This window comes from Somniosus microcephalus, chromosome 29, assembly GCF_052327205.1.
Source record: "Somniosus microcephalus isolate GS21.2 chromosome 29, FLI_Smic_1.0, whole genome shotgun sequence".
Lineage (NCBI taxonomy): Eukaryota > Metazoa > Chordata > Chondrichthyes > Squaliformes > Somniosidae > Somniosus > Somniosus microcephalus.
The window spans coordinates 38,702,869-38,722,676 of NC_141015.1; the positions used below are offsets into that span (position 1 = coordinate 38,702,869).

At 50.8% G+C, this 19,808-nt stretch overlaps 1 protein-coding gene across 1 annotated transcript in view; it reads left to right on the top strand.

Moving 5' to 3' along the window:
• The window catches only part of LOC147098664 (testican-2-like), an 89,457-nt gene that overhangs the window by 61,799 nt on the left and 7,850 nt on the right, over positions 1-19,808 (top strand). Inside the window, exons 5-9 of the mRNA XM_085970654.1 lie at positions 5,813-5,927; positions 10,236-10,355; positions 11,719-11,937; positions 14,764-14,826; positions 18,504-18,641. Of these exons, the coding sequence (XP_085826780.1) occupies positions 5,813-5,927; positions 10,236-10,355; positions 11,719-11,937; positions 14,764-14,826; positions 18,504-18,641 (655 nt within the window). The remainder of the gene's footprint in view (positions 1-5,812; positions 5,928-10,235; positions 10,356-11,718; positions 11,938-14,763; positions 14,827-18,503; positions 18,642-19,808) is intronic.

The following is a 19,808-nucleotide window of genomic DNA, read 5'->3' on the forward strand; positions in this document are numbered from 1 at the left end:
AAGAGCCAGATTCTTTGATTTGACATTGGTTGATGGTAGAATCATCGATACTTAACCTGCCACAGACGTATGTTTTGGAAATATAATTATATATTAGAGGATATCCCGTAATATCACTCATGGTATATCAACAACAAAAACAACAACTTGTATTTGTATAGCGCCTTTAACGTAGTAAAACGTTCTCAAGGCGCTTCACAGGAGTATTATAAGACAACAAATTTGACACCGAGCCACATAAGGATAAATTAGGGCAGGTGACCAAAAGCTTGGTCAAAGAGGCAGGTTTTAAGGAGCGTCTTAAAGGAGGAGAGAGAGGCGGAGAGGTTTAGGTAGGGAATTCCAGAGCTTAGGGCCCAGGCAGCTGAAGGCACGGTCAGAGAACACACTGCACTTTACCAAAGCGCGGTGTACTATTCTGCTGCAAGCCTGCAGCTGTGTGTAAATTAACGTGTTTCCTTAAGGCTACAAACTAATTGCTGTACCAACTCGGTCAGTTAGAAACGAATTGTTCTTGGGCAGGTGCTCCAGTCGGTCAGAGGTCAGGCTAACATTTTTTATACTGTTATATTTTAAAGTATAACTCTTGCAACTAATTAGAAAGTATTTTTCTGTTGCCTGGAAAGTTTCCCTGCATATTTTGTTTTGTGGAAGTGTGACGGACAAGTCTCAGAACTTTGAGATTGATTAGCGTGACTCCTGTGGCATTGCTCACGGTGAGAGTGCGCTGACCTCCCTTTCCCTAACTCTGTTGTCTTCATGTCATGGGGAGCAGGGCACAACTATGTGTGAACTCCTTCCCTACTTACGTTTTAACTTTCTCTTCTCTCTGCCCTGTTATGCTTCTCTCCTCTTCCATTTTCCTCTGCTGCTCCCTCTAAGCTTTTGGGCGGGGGGATGGTTGGGTTGGGGGATGGATCTAGCCAGAGCTAGCCACACACCTTTTGTCAAGGTGGGGGGTGGGGGGGGGGGCGGAGAGGTTAGATTGCATGCCCTCAGATGTGCTTCCTGCAAGCACTGCTCTCCGTCGGGAGACTGGATCACTGGAGCACCCCTGTATGTTCCCCGTGTCCCCCGTTGCTTTGATTTGTGTCAGCCCGGGCTCAGTGGGTAGCACCCTCGCCTCTGAGTCAGAAGGTTGTGGGTCCGACTCCTCACTCCAGGGACTTGAGCACAAAAACCTAGGCTGACACTCCAGTGCAGTACTGAGGGAGTGCTGCACTGTTGGAGGTGCCGTCTTTCGGATGAGACGTTAAACCCAGGCCCCCTCTGCTCTCTCAGGTGGACGTAGAAGATCCCATGGCCACTATTTCGAAGAAGAGCAGGGGAGTTCTCCCCGGTGTCCTGGGGCCAATATTTATCCCTCAACCAACATCACTAAAACAGATTATCTAGTCATTATCACATTGCTGTTTGTGGGAGCTTGCTGAGCGCAAAATTGGCTGCCGCGTTTCCCACATTACAACAGTGACTCCACTTCAAAAAAAGTACTTCATTGGCTGTAAAGCGCTTTGAGACGTCCGGTGGTCATGAAAGGCGCTATACAAATGCAGGTCTCTCTTTCTTTAATTTAGTTTGGCCTTGCAGTGTCGCTCATATTTATTACCCAAACCAAGCCAACCACTTTGAGGTGGGACTGGAGTCACACGTAGGACAGGACAGGTCGGGGTGGCAGGCAATGTTCCCTCTTATTTTTTTTTTCCGTGCGCGGTCCCTGCAGTGGCCGCTCGTGCACCGTGTCCTTTCCAGCAGCAACAGCTGGCGAGTGGCCTGCGCGGAACCTCCCGATCGATGTGCGGCCGCGCGCCTGGCAATCGTCCCTTTAAGCTGCGCGGCTGCGCAGCGCTCCCGGTGTCCCGCGCAGCACTCCCGGGGTCCCGCGCAGCGCTCCCGGTGTCTCGCGCAGCACTCCCGGGGTCCCGCGCAGCTCTCCTGGTGTCCCACGCAGCGCTCCCGGGGTCCCGCGCAGCGCTCCCAGGGTCCCGCGCAGCGCTCCCGGTGTCCCGCGCAGACCCCCCCCCCAAAAAAAAATTAAAGGGCACATTGGCGCCCGCTCACCTTAGGGGGAACGTTGGTGAATCAGTTGGATTTCATAAAATATCAGATTTATTGAATTTAGTTCCACAATTTGACATGGTCACTGGGCTGCTAATCCAGTACTATAACCACTGGACTACATTACCCTCAGCTTTCTGGCCACTCCGTCCAAAAGAGCAAAATGAAATAGCATTATATGTTATAAAAACAGAAAGCGCTGGAAATATTCAGCAGGTCAGGCAGCATCCGTGGAGAGAGAAACAGAGTTAACGTTTCAGGTCGATGACCTTTCATCAGAACTAGTTCTGATCAATTCTGATGAAGGGTCATCGACCTGAAACGTTAACTCTGTTTCTCGCTCCACAGAGGCTGCCTGACCTGCTGAGTACTCCCAGCATTTTCTGTTTTTATTTTAGATTTCCAACATCTGCAGTGTTTTGCTTTTGCATTAGCATTATATGTTGACAGATTTGTATGTGTGGTCTGAAGTGACTGACATATTGTAACTGATATGTACACGGGGTTATATTAGTATTCACACCATAGCGTGTTGTTATGATTACTGCATTTGTAATTATGATAGTTCTAAAAATTTATATGAGTGCTTTGCTCACTCCTATTTATCACAGAAGGGCTTGTATGCTGTTTGTGATGATCTTTTTCACTTTGCTCCATTATGCAGAGCTGTTAATGCCTGGCTCCCTGTTCTCCACTTGTACTGAATTCAAAATCCCCCCACGGACTCGCCCAGCCATGCCCCCCAACCCCGCAACCCCCTCCAGCCCGACGTCCCAGCTCACGCCCTCCGCTTTCTAGAGTCTGGGATACAATACGTCCCAACCTCCCTTCGCTCCGCAGACCCTTCGACCATCAGACTCTCTGCATTCTGGACCTCTCTCGCCACCTGCAAGCGCCTCCTCAAAAAAAAACATCTCTTCAACCTCACTGTCGGACACGTCCTGTCATTTCTCTCCCACAACTACCAAAGTCTCCTCCGCTCCCCTCCTGAAACAGTAAGAACTTGTATTTATATAGCTGCTTTCACAACCTCAGGACGTCCCAAAGCGCTTTACAGCCAATGAAATACTAATCGAAGTGTAGTCAAAGAGCCCATTGCACTATTTCGAAGAAGAGCAGGGGGAGTTCTCCCCGGTGTCCTGGGGCCAATATTTTTCCCTCAACCAACATCACTAAAACCGATTATCTGGTCATTGTCACATTGCTGTTTGTGGGAGCTTGCTGTGCGCAAATTGGCTGCCGCGTTTCCTACAACAGCGGCTACACTTCAAAAAAAGACTTCATTGGCTGTGGTCGTGAAAGGCGCTATACAAATGCAGGTCTCTCTTTCTTTAATTTAGTTTGGCCTTGCAGTGTCGCTCATATTTATTACCCAAACCAAGCCAACCACTTTGAGGTGGGACTGGAGTCACACGTAGGACAGGACAGGTCGGGGTGGCAGGCAATGTTCCCTCTTATTTTTTTTTTCCGTGCGCGGTCCCTGCAGTGGCCGCTCGTGCACCGTGTCCTTTCCAGCAGCAACAGCTGGCGAGTGGCCTGCGCGGAACCTCCCGATCGATGTGCGGCCGCGCGCCTGGCAATCGTCCCTTTAAGCTGCGCGGCCGCGCAGCGCTCCCGGTGTCCCGCGCAGCACTCCCGGGGTCCCGCGCAGCGCTCCCGGTGTCTCGCGCAGCACTCCCGGGGTCCCGCGCAGCTCTCCTGGTGTCCCACGCAGCGCTCCCGGGGTCCCGCGCAGCGCTCCCAGGGTCCCGCGCAGCGCTCCCGGTGTCCCGCGCAGACCCCCCCCCCAAAAAAAAATTAAAGGGCACATTGGCGCCCGCTCACCTTAGGGGGAACGTTGGTGAATCAGTTGGATTTCATAAAATATCAGATTTATTGAATTTAGTTCCACAATTTGACATGGTCACTGGGCTGCTAATCCAGTACTATAACCACTGGACTACATTACCCTCAGCTTTCTGGCCACTCCGTCCAAAAGAGCAAAATGAAATAGCATTATATGTTATAAAAACAGAAAGCGCTGGAAATATTCAGCAGGTCAGGCAGCATCCGTGGAGAGAGAAACAGAGTTAACGTTTCAGGTCGATGACCTTTCATCAGAACTAGTTCTGATCAATTCTGATGAAGGGTCATCGACCTGAAACGTTAACTCTGTTTCTCGCTCCACAGAGGCTGCCTGACCTGCTGAGTACTCCCAGCATTTTCTGTTTTTATTTTAGATTTCCAACATCTGCAGTGTTTTGCTTTTGCATTAGCATTATATGTTGACAGATTTGTATGTGTGGTCTGAAGTGACTGACATATTGTAACTGATATGTACACGGGGTTATATTAGTATTCACACCATAGCGTGTTGTTATGATTACTGCATTTGTAATTATGATAGTTCTAAAAATTTATATGAGTGCTTTGCTCACTCCTATTTATCACAGAAGGGCTTGTATGCTGTTTGTGATGATCTTTTTCACTTTGCTCCATTATGCAGAGCTGTTAATGCCTGGCTCCCTGTTCTCCACTTGTACTGAATTCAAAATCCCCCCACGGACTCGCCCAGCCATGCCCCCCAACCCCGCAACCCCCTCCAGCCCGACGTCCCAGCTCACGCCCTCCGCTTTCTAGAGTCTGGGATACAATACGTCCCAACCTCCCTTCGCTCCGCAGACCCTTCGACCATCAGACTCTCTGCATTCTGGACCTCTCTCGCCACCTGCAAGCGCCTCCTCAAAAAAAAACATCTCTTCAACCTCACTGTCGGACACGTCCTGTCATTTCTCTCCCACAACTACCAAAGTCTCCTCCGCTCCCCTCCTGAAACAGTAAGAACTTGTATTTATATAGCTGCTTTCACAACCTCAGGACGTCCCAAAGCGCTTTACAGCCAATGAAATACTAATCGAAGTGTAGTCAAAGAGCCCATTGCACTATTTCGAAGAAGAGCAGGGGGAGTTCTCCCCGGTGTCCTGGGGCCAATATTTTTCCCTCAACCAACATCACTAAAACCGATTATCTGGTCATTGTCACATTGCTGTTTGTGGGAGCTTGCTGTGCGCAAATTGGCTGCCGCGTTTCCTACAACAGCGGCTACACTTCAAAAAAAGACTTCATTGGCTGTGGTCGTGAAAGGCGCTATATAAATGCAAGTCTTTCTTTGAGGGGGCCACTTGTGGCAGTGTTTGTCCCTGGCAGCGTTGGGTTTATGCCCAACACCACCACACTGACCCAGAATCGACATAACCTTCTGAAGGAGAAAAATAAGGGGAGAGAATTGGAGGGAAAACATGAACAGGAAATAAAAGCTATAACTGCAGCACAGGAAACTCTCGATTTACCGGCACCTAAATAACCGGAAATCTCTGTTAACCGGCAAAATTCAGGAGTAGGATCAGGTAAGTTTTACTTCATATTAGTGGCCGTTCCTGGATCTGTGGCTGTGTAACCGGGGTTCCTGCACCTGTTGCCATGCAACAGGGACGCCTGGATCTGTGGCTGTGTACGGGGCTCTCGTACCTTTTACTATACCTCTCTGTAATCCGGACTTTTTGATAAACCGGCACCACGCCGGTCCCGTCGGTGCCGGATAAAAAAGAGTTTCCTGTATTTCATTAATTATAGCTGGCAGCTCATTTCGCAATTAACAATTCCACACGGTGGACATGTCCAAGTGAGATCATGGCATTGACTGGTTCTAATCTCTCTTTATCTCTTGCTTTTCCTCTCTCCTCTCTTTCCCTCTCTCTCTCTCTCTCTCCCTCTCCAGTGTAAGTTGGAACTACAGGTTTGCCTGACTGGGAAGCAACTCACCCAGCAATGCGAAAGGAAGTGTCCGTGTCCAACAGAGCACACTCCGACCTCTAACCCCGGGAGCAAACCAGGTGAATGCCAGGCGCGGGCACAGAGCGCCAATGATAATGGGACAGGCCAAGTTGCACTCATAGAAAGTTACAGCACGGAAGGAGGCCATTTCGGCCCATCGTGTCCGCACCGGCCAACAAAGAGCTATCCAGCCTAAATCCCACTTCCCAGCTCTTGGGTCCGTAGCCCTGCCGGTTAGAGCATCCCAGGAGAACAGACAAACATTTCTCCTTCCACATTCAAAGGCTGATAATATTAAGGCCCTGATGAATTGAATGACTCTTGTCAGATGTTGACGTGATGTTTGGTTTGAATTTCCAGCCTGTAAATCCTCCCCTTCTAATACCCGCCTCCCGGAACCATCCCACTCATACCGGCCGGGCCACAAGCTATTGACCTGACATCGCTCCACGCCAATGCTCCCTCCAATTTTTTTTATTCTGGCCCCTTTAACGGGCCATTCAAAATTCCGCGCCTGCATAGTTTTTCTACATAAAAGCCGGCTGCGCGGGACCCGCAGAGCACTGTGCGGCCGCGCAACTTAAAGGGAACGTTGCTCCACGCCCATTTTAACCCAGAGGGCAGTGGATGCTCAGTTGTTGAGTATATTCAGGACTGTGATCGATAGATTTTTGGAAACTAAGGGAATTAAGGGATATTGAGATAGGGCGGGTGACGTAAGAAAACTACTAGGCACTTGGTCTAAGCGTTAAACAAAGCTTTAATCAACTGGTTTACAACATGGAAGTCTAGTTGTGTCCTTCACTAGTTCCTGTTAAGAATGTCCTGCGCAAGCTGGGCCCGTGCCCGAGTATTTATACTCTCCCTGGACAGCGCCACCCGCAGGCCGCTCAGTATTATTTCATAAGTCTTTCTTTCATGAATGACTGATTCATGTCAGCGGGAAAGTGGTGTTGAGGTAGAAGATCGATGTTCCCTTTCAGCTGCGCGACCGCACTGCACTCCAGGGATCCCGCGCAGCCAGCTTGCCGGCTTTTCAGTAGGGCCAAAAGAAATGACAGGGAACACTGTGGCAGATCAGCCATGTTCTTATTGATTGGCGCCGCAGGCTCGATGGGCCGAATGGCCGACTCCTGCTCCTATTTCTTATGTTCCGAACCACGGTTCAAAGGCCCAGTGTGGTTGGCCCAGGATGGTATCACCGGGGAAAAGCGAAGGCTAGCGAGCACGAATGTCTTCATTGATCCCTGGCCACGTTGGCATGGCGGAGATCAGCGTTTCACCCTGTGGGAGGGTGGGCCTTTAAAGTTCAACCCCATCTCTCTGTTGGCGGCAGCCTGACCACACCAGTAATGAAAGGAGCCAAACTCCCATTTCACTTTCAACGCGCCATCTTTATTTCTCCTTTCACACCTGATGTGTGGTTGTCCTGAATCTACCTTTTGAAAGAAGGTGCTAGAGTCAGCAACAAGTCTTTGTCTCAGATACACTTATGGGGCAACCATTTCAGCTCTGTCTCTATTTACATATTTATATACACAGGCCATGATGTTGCCTTGTATCATCCACCTAAATAAATCCTAAATTTATATCTTGTCCAAATGCATGATTCACTTTGACTGACTGTCAGAGTTGACCAGCACCGAAACTGAGCAATGAACATGAATATTTGAACATAAGTCTTTAGCTTCAAGTCTCACTCCCAGTGCTTCCCACTCCCAGTGCTTCCCACTCTCAGGGCTTCCCACTCCCAGTGCTTCCCACTCTCAGGGCTTCCCACTCCCAGTGCTTCCCACTCTCAGGGCTTCCCACTCCCAGCGCTTCCCACTCCCAGCGCTTCCCACTCCCAGCGCTTCCCACTCCCAGCGCTTCCCACTCTCAGTGCTTCCCACTCCCAGCGCTTCCCACTCCCAGCACTTCCCACTCCCAGGGCTTCCCACTCCCAGTGCTTCCCACTCCCAGGACTTCCCACTCCCAAAACTTCCCACTCCCAAAACTTCCCACTCCCAGCGCTTCCCACTCCCAGGGCTTCCCACTCCCAGTGCTTCCCACTCCCAGGACTTCCCACTCCCAAAACTTCCCACTCCCAGTGCTTCCCACTCCCAAAACTTCCCACTCCCAAAACTTCCCACTCCCAGTGCTTCCCACTCCAATGCTTCCCACTCCCAGGACTTCCCACTCCCAGTGCTTCCCACTCCCTGTGCTTCCCACTCTCAGTGCTTCCCACTCCCAGCGCTTCCCACTCCCAGGGCTTCCCACTCCCAGTGCTTCCCACTCCCAGGACTTCCCACTCCCAAAACTTCCCACTCCCAGCGCTTCCCACTCCCAGGGCTTCCCACTCCCAGTGCTTCCCACTCCCAGGACTTCCCACTCCCAAAACTTCCCACTCCCAGTGCTTCCCAGTCCCAAAACTTCCCACTCCCAAAACTTCCCACTCCCAGTGCTTCCCACTCCAATGCTTCCCACTCCCAGGACTTCCCACTCCCAGTGCTTCCCACTCCCAGGACTTCCCACTCCCAAAACTTCCCACTCCCAAAACTTCCCACTCCCAGCGCTTCCCACTCCCAGGGCTTCCCACTCCCAGTGCTTCCCACTCCCAGGACTTCCCACTCCCAAAACTTCCCACTCCCAGTGCTTCCCACTCCCAAAACTTCCCACTCCCAAAACTTCCCACTCCCAGTGCTTCCCACTCCAATGCTTCCCACTCCCAGGACTTCCCACTCCCAGTGCTTCCCACTCCCTGTGCTTCCCACTCTCAGTGCTTCCCACTCCCAGCGCTTCCCACTCCCAGGGCTTCCCGCTCCCAGTGCTTCCCACTCCCAGGACTTCCCACTCCCAAAACTTCCCACTCCCAGCGCTTCCCACTCCCAGGGCTTCCCACTCCCAGTGCTTCCCACTCCCAGGACTTCCCACTCCCAAAACTTCCCACTCCCAGTGCTTCCCAGTCCCAAAACTTCCCACTCCCAAAACTTCCCACTCCCAGTGCTTCCCACTCCAATGCTTCCCACTCCCAGGACTTCCCACTCCCAGTGCTTCCCACTCCCAGGACTTCTCACTCCCAGGACTTCTCACTCCCAGTGCTTCCCACTCCCAGTGCTTCCCACTTCCAGGACTTCCCACTCCCAGTGCTTCCCACTCCCAGCGCTTCCCACTCCCAGTGCTTCCCACTCCCAGGACTTCCCACTCCCAGTGCTTCCCACTCCCAGTGCTTCCCACTCCCAGTGCTTTCCACTTCCAGGATGTCCCACTCCCAGGACTTCCCACTCCCAGTGCTTCCCACTTCCAGGGCTTCCCACTCCCAGGACTTCCCACTCCTAGTGCTTCCCACTCCCAGGACTTCCCACTCCCAGTGCTTCCCACTCCCAGCGCTTCCCACTCCCAGGGCTTCCCACTCCCAGGACTTCCCACTCCAATGCTTCCCACTCCCAGTGCTTCCCACTCCCAGGACTTCCCACTCCCAATGCTTCCCACTCCCAGGGCTTCCCACCCCCAGGGCTTCCCACTCCCAATGCTTCCCACCCCCAGGACTTCCCACTCCCAATGCTTCCCACTCCCAATGCTTCCCACTCCCAGGACTTGAGTGCACAACCTAGGCTAATGCGGCTTCATTAGCCACTTGTATTCCGTATTCTAATAATCATGTGCATGAAATAATGAATTCTGACCTCCCCTTTATGCTTCCAGTATTATTCCTAACTTCATGCCCCTTGTTCCTGATCATGTGGTCCATAGCTTTGGATTTATGCCATGTAAATATTAATGTACAAACAAGCAATGCTAATTTTTTTCCTTTCCCTCTCTTTAACCGTTAAAATTTGAACATAGGAACCGCTAGACGAATAAAAGACCAAGGTCCATCTAGTTCGCCCTCTACCACCCTGGTAGTGGCATGATACAACAATGATGGAGTCGTTGACTTATCACAGCCATCAATCTCGATCAGTGAGTCTACAACAGACCCAGACATGAGGCGAGGAGAAGTAGAGTGATGGAGAGCTTTGGGGACCAGAGGGGTGGAATTGGGTGAGGTTGCAAATCAGGCCATATCCCATTGATCGCCTGTAATACGCACCACCCGATGGCCAGTTGAGTTGATTTCAACAGAGCAGAATATTGGGCGTATTGTATAATGGGCGACCCAACCCATGTCCACTTTCACCCCCCCCCCGCCAGAGGTCCAAAGTCGCCTGTTCCTCCCAAGCACGCTGCACTCACCACACGTCATGTCTCAAATTAATGGACAATGGGTTCAACGTTCGCACTCCATCATCCCACAGCATCATGTTAAGGCCTGCCTATAAGTGCCGGCCCAATACTAAACACGCGACAGCTGTTTTATCACTTGCTCTCTCTCTTTCCCTCTCTAGCTGGCTGCACAGGCCAGGATCTCGCAGATCTCGGCGACCGACTCAGGGACTGGTTCCAACTGCTGCACGAAAATGCCAAACAGAACAGCTCAGGGAGGCCTGCAGACAGCACACCCAGTGGTGAGTTCCTGAGCCATTCTGTAGCTGATATAACAGACAGGGAACTGCTGCCGCGCACAGAACGAGGTTAAATGCGACACCATACCGCGGCACAGATTACACACACCAGGGCGTGCCGGTCTCGGTGCTGTGCCGGCGTGAGCATTGTGTGTACCAGTCTCAGGCCTGGGACTAATACATACAAGACTCACATTGATAATTGGTCCATGATTGGTGCACACAATAGCTGACATAAGAAAACTACTAGGCACTTGGTCTAAGCATTAAACAAAGCTTTAATCAACTGTTTTACAACATGGAGGTCTAGTTGTGTCCTTCACTAGTTCCTGTTAAGAATGTCCTGCGCAAGCTGGGCCCGTGCCCGAGTATTTATACTCTCCCTGGACAGCGCCACCCGTAGGCCGCTCAGTATTATTTCATAAGTCTTTCTTTCATGAATGACTGATTCATGTCAATAGCTGTACTGGTACTGGTCGGGGAATCACATACACAATCGCGTAACAGCTCTGGACTCCATTCCCCAACACAGGCTCCTTGAGGACACAGATTTAAGGTGATTGGCAAAAGAACCAGAGGCGACATGAGGAAAAGCTTTTTTACGCAACGAGTGGTTAGGATTTGGAATGCGCTGCCTGATAGGGCGGTGGAAGCAGATTCAGTAGTAGCCTTCAAAAGGGGGTTGGATAAATACTTGAAGGAGAAAAAATTGCAGGGATATGGGGAAAGAGCGGGGGAGTGGGACTAACTGGATTGCTCTTCGAAAGAGCCGGCGCAGACTCGATGGGCCGAATGGCCTCCTTCTGTGCTGTACTATTCTATGATTCTATGAGCTCAGAGATTCACCAAAGTCTTTAAAGCAAAGGGAAGGAGGAATGTGAGAAAGTATAGCCACAGAATGTAAGAGCATTTCTTCCAATCAGGCTCCAAACTTTGGACGGGGTTTGACCCCCCAACCCCACTCTCCAAATCCCAGCACCACCTCCGATGCCCATCCACCGACAGTCCCCCCGCCCCCAACCCTCAACCAACACCACCAAAAAATACATTCACTGGCCGTTCATCCTATTGTGGGATCTTGCTGTGTGCAACATGGCTGCCGCATCTGCCGACATAACAGGTCGCTTTCATTGTGTGTGAAGCTCTTTGAGATGTTTCAGAGCCTCGTGATTAAAATGTTGGACAAATCCTTCTTTATATGTGGCTGTGTCTCCGCAATGTCACTCTAGAGATCGCATTATGTCCAACATTTCGGAGAATGATCCCAATAGAAAATAGTGCCTTGGGGGCCTGAAGGATATCTTTTTTTTAAGCCATCTCTAGCTCTCTCTCTCTTAGTCATAATCTCTGCTTCTTTCCTCTAAAGTGTTGGATAAGAGTTTGGCGGCTAGCTGCAGGGATTCGATTGGCTGGATGTTTTCCAAGCTGGATACAGATGTGGACCTGTTCCTGGATGAGACGGAGCTTGCAGCCATCAACCTGGACAAATACGAGGTCTGCGTGAGACCTTTCTTCAACTCCTGCGACACCTACAGAGATGGACACGTTTCCATGGCCGAGTGGTGCTTCTGCTTCTGGAGGGAAAGTACGTTGTGTGATAATAGAGCGAGCGTTCGTGGACGGTCCCTTACTCCAGGAAGTGTCTCTGTTCAGTGCGGTGATAATAGAGCGAGCGTTCGTGGACGGTCCCTTACACCAGGAAGTGTCCTGTTCTGCACAGTGATAATAGAGCGAGCGTTCGTGGACGGTCCCTTACTCCAGGAAGTGTCCTGTTCTGCACTGTGATAATAGAGCGAGCGTTCGTGGACGGTCCCTTACTCCAGGAAGTGTCCTGTTCTGCACGGTGATAATAGAGCGAGCGTTCGTGGACGGTCCCTTACTCCAGGAAGTGTTCTGTTCTGCACAGTGATAATAGTGCGAGCGTTTGTGGACGGTCCCTTACTCCAGGAAGTGTCCTGTTCTGCACAGTGATAATAGTGCGAGCGTTCGTGGACGGTCCCTTACTCCAGGAAGTGTCCTGTTCTGCACGGTGATAATAGAGCGAGCGTTCGTGGACGGTCACTTACTCCAGGAAGTGTCTCTGTTCTGCGCAGTGATAATAGTGCGAGCGTTTGTGGACGGTCCCTTACTCCAGGAAGTGTCTCTGTTCAGCGCGGTGATAATAGTGCGATCGTTTGTGGACGGTCCCTTACTCCAGGAAGTGTCTCTGTTCTGCAAGGTGATAATAGTGCGAGCGTTTGTGGACGGTCCCTTACTCCAGGAAGTGTTCTGCATGGTGATAATAGTGCGATCGTTTGTGGACGGTCCCTTACTCCAGGAAGTGTCTCTGTTCTGCACGGTGCTAATAGTGCGAGCGTTTGTGGACGGTCCCTTACTCCAGGAAGTGTCTCTGTTCTGCACGGTGATAATAGTGCGAGCGTTTGTGGACGGTCCCTTACTCCAGGAAGTGTTCTGCATGGTGATAAAAGTGCGATCGTTCGTGGACGGTCCCTTACTCCAGGAAGTGTCCTGTTTTGTGCAGACCAGTGAACAAGCACCTTCTAGTTTAAGTAATAAAATAATGGATGATCTACACAAACTTAACTCAACAAGTAGACTTACTGCACTGTTGCAGATCGGACTCCATTTTAGAAACCGCCCAATTTTCATTTCCGTTTAGATAATCCAAAACCACTTCCCCTTGCTTCAAAATCCCCCTCCCTTCAAAAGCTCCCCCAAAATCCCATCTTTTGGGCCAACCTTTCAATCCCTTAGTGAGTCAGCTGTGGCTCAGTGGGTAGCGCACTCGCCTCTGAGTCAGACAGTTGTGGGTTCAAGTCCCACTCCAGGGACTTGAGCACATTAAAGCTAGGCTGACACTCCACTCCAGTGCAGTGCCGAGGGAGTGCTGCACTGTCGGAGGTGCCGTCTTTCAGATGAGACGTTAAACTGAGGCCCCGTCTGCTCTCTCAGGCGGATGCAGCGCTATTTCGAAGAAGAGCAGGGGAGTTATCCCTCAACCAACATCACTATAACAGTGCTGTTTGTGGGAGCTTGCTGTGTGCAAATTGGCTGCTGCGTTTCCCACATTACAACAGCGACTCCACTTCAAAAGTACTTCATTGGCTGTAAAGCGCTTTGGTCCGGCGGTCATGAAAGGCGCTATAGCAATGCAAGTCTTTCTTTCTCCCTTAAATTCCTCCATTTGCTGTTCTGCATCCACCCTGTTTGAAGCTTTCATTCCTGGGATGTGGGCGTCGCTGGCAAGGCCAGCATTTATTGCCCATCCCTAATTGCCCTCGAGAAGGTGGTGGTGAGCCGCCTTCTTGAACCGCTGCAGTCCGTGTGGTGAAGGTGCTCCCACAGTGCTGTTAGGGAGGGAGTTCCAGGATTTCGACCCAGCGACGATGAAGGAACGGCCGATATATTTCCAAGTCAGGATGGTGTGTGACTTGAAGGGGAACCGCTCCCTTTTGTAGAATCTTTTGCATGATTACTGCTACATAATGCAAACTACTGTTTGTCTTTTACGTTTATTATGTGACCAATGTTTAGAGATTTAATGGAAAAACATTTTTGAATTTTATACAGTGGCTTTATTTATCGCATTCTCCCAACCCACCTTTGGCCCGGTAACTTGCGAATGCAAAACTCTGCTGCCCGTGTCCAAACTCTCACCAAGTCCCGTTCACCCATCACCCGTGAGGCTCGCTGACCTACATTGGCTCCCGGTCCAGCAAAGCTTCGAATTTAAAATTCTCATCCTTGTGCTTAAATCCCTCCCTGGCCTCGCCCCCTCCCTATCAATGTAACCTCTTCCAGCCCCTACAACCAATGTTCCCCGTTAAGCTGCGTGGCTGTGCAGCCATGCAGCAGCCCGGAGGTCCCTCGCAGCAGCCCCGAGGTCCCTCGCAGCAGCCCTGAGGTTCCTCGCAGCAGCCCCAAGGTCCCTCGCAGCAGCCCGGAGGTCCCGGTCACCAGCCCGGAGGTCCCGCACAGGCCGCTCGCCGGCCACGCAATGGAAAAACCGCGCAATCGCGGAGATTTAAATGAACCGCGCGACCCGTTAAAGGGGCTGCGCAGCCAGAAGAAATTAGAGGGAATATTGCCTACAACCCTCTGAGATCTCTGCGCTCCTCTAATTCTGGCCTCTTGAGCATCCCCGATTTTAATCGCTCCACCATTGGTGGCCGTGCCTTCAGTTGCCCGGGCCCTAAGCTCTGGAATTCCCTCCCTAAACCTCTCCGCCTCTCCCTCTCCTCCTTTAAGACGCTCCTTAAAACCGACCTGCTCTAATATATCCGTATGTGGCTCGGTGTCGAGCTTTGTTTGATAATCGCTCCGGTGAAACGCGATGGGACGTTTTACTGAGTTAAAGGTGCTGTATAAATGCAAGTTATTGTTGTTGAACCATCTCTTTGTGTTGTCGCAGAGCCCCCCTGCCTGGCTGAGCTGGAGAAGATCCAACTGCAAGAGGCTGTACGGAAGGTGCCTGGTGAGTCTCAGCTGGAAACTGTAGTCTTTTGCACACCCCTGGGGGATTCGATAGGTCACAGCCTCAAGATTTAGTATTGCAGCCAAGTGCACCCTTCTGTGCAAATAAGTACAGGAAACTCTCGTTTAAACAGCACCTAAATATCCGGAATTCTCTATTAAGTGTCAAAATTCTCACTCAGAAAACAACACCTCAATAACCGGCAATGTTGCCGAGTCCGAGTCTCCCGCGGTGGCCGAGTTAGTCAGTGGGGGTAGTTCTCCAAACTGCCACTACTCGGCTTCTTGGCGCTGTCGGGAGTCGGAACGCCTCAATACCCCTGTAACAGGAGTCTGACTCTCCCGCGCTGCCGCTAGTCTCTTCTGATCCGCCATTTTACAGGGGTACTGTGTGTCTCCCACGCTGCTCGTAGTCATTGCATTGCATTACCCTCAACTGGCAGTACTGTACTTAATCAAGCATCTCCCACCATCCATTTAACACAACATTCTGTAGGTGAGTACCCAATTACTGTATACTGCACATTTCTTGATTTTTAAATTTTTCTTTGTTAAAAATAGCCTCGGTAAATAACCGTCATCCGGAATTTTTAATCAGCCGGCTCCATCACGGTCCCGTCGGTGCCGGATACCAAAGAGTTTCCTGTAACTGAGGTGCATCCCCTCCGCCTTTCTGTAATACATAGAAAGATGAATTAAATACATCAAAAACTGCACAGTTGTGAAAGACGTTATACAATAGAAACTTAAACATCTTAAGCACCTTAAACATTCACTCCCTCCACCACCGGCGCACCGTGGCTGCAGTGTGTACCATCTACAAGATGCACTGCAGCAACTCGCCAAGGCTTCTTTGGCAGCACCTCCCAAACCCGCGACCTCTTCCACCTAGAAGGACAAGGGCAGCAGGTGCATGGGAACACCACCACCTCCAAGTTCCCCTCCAAGTCACACACCATCCTGACTTGGAAATATATCGGCCGTTCCTTCATCGGCGCTGGGTCAAAATCCTGGAACTCCCTCCCTAACAGCACTGTGGAAGCACCTTCACCACACGGACTGCAGCGGTTCAAGAAGGCGGCTCACCACCACCTTCTCAAGGGGCAGTTAGGGATGGGCAATAAATGCCAGCTTTGTCAGCGGCGCCCACATCCCATAAGCGAATAAAAAAATAGATATATAAATGCAAGTCTTTTTTTTGCAAGTAAAACCTTATCATTGATGTTGAGGCAGGCTCAAGCAGTGACATTCGTTTCCCCATTTATACATTTTGAGAAAAGCTCGTGGGACTCAAAGGATAAATGAATCTGTCCTCCAATACCCTGCCGGTACTTACTGACTTGCCCTGCGCCTGAAGAGCGGGCCAGGTGCCCAAAGAGCTCTCCCTGCGGGTTGTGAATGGCCATGACCTGCTAGCCCATTGGTTATGGCCCTGGACTAGCAACCGAGGAAAACCCGCCCTGGCAAGTTGTGATATCAATGTCAGTAAGCCTGGTGATTTTATAGGCTGGGACTTGAACCCACGACCGTCTGAGAGCGTGCTACCCACTGAGCCACAGCTGACTCTTATCCCCATCAAACACAACTGGGGGATTCAGCTAGTTGAAGTAATCCATGTTGTCTTAGACTGATCCCATATGTTCAGTCGGAGGAACTGTGGATTACTTCCTTGGTTTTCATGGGAAAAAATGGACAGAATCAGAAGGATGAGGTCCCCAAAACCCTGGTAAACATCCCCGTCTGCTCTCTCAGGCGGATGTAAAAGATCCCATGGCACTATTTTTAAAATGAGCAGGGGAGTTCTCCCCGGTGTCCTGGCCATGTGTGCATCCCTCAACCACCACAAAACAGATGATCTGGTGAGAAAGAATGTTCCTGGCCTGTTTTTGCTCCTTGGATGTTGAGCGAGGTTCTCCAACATACCCCCGCCCCCCCCCCCCTCTCGGATTGAACCTGTATGCTCTCTCCACTGCAATGTGGCACAGGTCCGCTCTTTACAGGATGAGCCCCAGGCAGCGTACGAGTGTACGAGGCTTTTGTCATTTGCTCTGCCATCTTGTGCAATGCTATCCAGCTCAGGGCTTTTCGGTTTGGAAAGTGTTTCAGCATCAATGTTTGCAAAAAAGCCAATCAGATTGCGGGCTGTTTAAGTGATGGTTAATGATTAGGCGGCCATTCAGAGAACTGGTTATTTGCGGTTTGCGAAGGTTTAAGCCACAGCAAATCGAGAAGTAGATTAGATTGTTACTTTAGTTTATCTCTGCCGCACATACGCAAACATCAAAAACACACGTAGATCCAGATTAACTAAAGACAGCTTGTTTAGCAGAATGGCCTGTAAACTGGGGCTGCCGATACAGGGCAGGTCAGAAGGGGTTTGGTGAGCAGGGCTTGCCCCGCGCCTGAAGAGCGGGCCAGGTGCCCAAAGAGCTCTCCCTGCGGGTTATGAATGGCCATGACCTGCTAGCCCATTGGTTATGGTCCTGGATTAACAACCGAGGAAAACCCGCCCTGGCAAGTTGTGATATCAATGTCAGTAAGCCTGGTGATTTTATAGGCTGGCACCAGGAAAAGCTGGTGGATATGGGGAGAAGGCAGGGACCGGGTACTGAATTTGGATGATCAGCCATGATCGCATTGAATGGTGGAGCGGGCTCGAGGGGCCGAATGGCCGACTCCTGCTCCTATTTTTCTATTTTTCTATGTTTAATGTCCTTCTGGGGAAGGGACCCCTGCCACCCCTAATAACACATTTAAACAAAGAAAGACTTGCATTTCTCCAGCGCCTTTCACGACCTCGGGACGTCCCAAAGCGCTTCACAGCTGGGGATATTTGACAGGGTTTTGGGAACCTCATCCTTCTGATTCTGTCCATTTTCCCATGAAAACCAAGGAAGTAATCCATGGTTCCTCCGACTGAACATACGGGATCAGTCTAAGACAACATGGATTATTTCAACTAGCTGAATCCCCCAGTTGTGTTTGATGGTCATCGCAGGGCACGGCCTAGCCACCCTATGTAGGTTGTGTTGTTAATTGTTTTGCCTCCGTAACAGCTGAGGCTGCCAGTCAAAAGTAATTAACTGGCTGTAAATTCCTTGGACTTTGGGACTTCCAGAGGCTGTGCAAGGTGCTGGGTGACAGCTGTGGCTCAGCAGGTAGCACTCTTGCCTTCTAAATCTCAAAGGTTGTGGGTTCAAGTCCCACTCTCAGAGCATTGTAATAACACATAATCCAGGCTGACATTCCAGTGGAGTGCTGCACTGTCGCAGGTGCCGTCTTTTGGATGAGACATTAAACTGAGGCCCCGTCTACTCTCTCAGGCAGATGTAAAAGATCCCATGGCACTATTTTGAAAAAGAGCAGGGGGTGGGGGAGTTATCCCCGGTGTCCTGGCCATGCATGTACCCCTCAACCAACACCTCAAAACAGATTATCTGCTTTGAGGGATCATCATCACTGTTTGTGGGATCGTGCTGTGCGCAAATTGGCTGGCGCGTTCCCTACATTACGACAGTGACCACACTTTAAAAAAAAAAGTACTTCATTGGCTGTGAAGCACTTTGAGGCATCCTGAGGTCACGAACGGCGCTGGAGAAATGCGAATTCTTTCTTTCAATGAGTTGATGGCCAGGTTCTGGCCACTGTGCGAGACTAACCCCACTCTCTGTCTCACAGGTACCCTCATCCCCAGCTGCGATGAGGACGGCTACTATCGGAAGCTGCAGTGCAACGCTTACTCTGGCGAGTGCTGGTGCGTCGACCAGCAGGGCGGTGAGGTGACCGGAACCCGTGTTAAAGGAAACCCCGACTGCGGTAATCACCTCGTACTGCGTTTTGCTTTGACCGGAAGTAACCCGAGCAGTTCCATAGAATCCGCTCTCTCTCACTCACCAGTCAGCCTCCCCCCCAAGGAAACACACCCTGAACTTTGGGACCGAAACGTTATTTGTTCATTTCTAGTGGATTTAGGCACTAAATTATGAGGACAGGTTCCACAAAGTTGGCTTCTGTTCCCTTGAGTTTAGAAGGTTGAGGGGTGATCTGATCGAGGTGCTTAAAATGTTACACAGTTTCGACAGGGTAGAGAGAGAGAAACTATTTCCTCTGGTGGGAGAATCAAGAACGAGGGGGGCGTAACCTTAAAATTAGAACCGGGCCCTTTCGGAGGGAAATCAGGAAGTACTGTTTCACACCAAGGGTAGTAGAAATCTGGAGCTCTCTGCCCCAAAAGGCTGTGGATGCTGGGGATTAGTTGGAGCTTTCAAGACTGAGAGTGATAGATTTTTGTTAGGTAAGGGTATGGAGCAAAGGTGGGTGGATGGAGTTGGGGTACAGAGCAACCATGATCTGATTGAATGGCAGAGCAGGCTCGAGGGGCTGAATGGACTCCTCCTGCCCCTATGTTGCTATTCTGCGCTCTTTAAGAGGAGGACAGTGATTGTTACCCTTGTCAGTTATCAGTTGCTCTTCCGAGGGAGGCCAACCCCCCCCCAGGGTTGTCCTGGAGTCTCCAGGATTGAAAGATTCGAGCAACCCAGGAGAAAAGTCTTTTTAGTTATTAGTTATACAAACCTTGGAGATGGCAAAAAACAGGCTGTCTGACTGACAGTCAAGAATCACCCAATCAGGTGATGAAGTGTCTGTTTGCTTTCCAATTGGTGTGGGAAATCATATAAATTAACAGCACAGAAGGAGGCCATTCGGCCCATCTTGTCCGTGGCGGGGCTCCGGGAGGATTGACATGTTGGGCGACCAATGGCGGGAGAGTGGGGGAGCGGGGCGGTTGGAGGTCATGTGATGAAACCTCCCACCATGAGTCCAACCACAGTTGGTAACCCGAGCACCTCCTTTCCCTTCCTCCTCTCCTCTTTCCCCCTCCTATTCTCTTGGCCCTGTCACTGCCCTTCCCTCCCTCCCGTCCCTCCCCTCCCCTTCCACACAGGCTTTTAAATACCTTGCTCTCATTGGCAACTTTGCTCC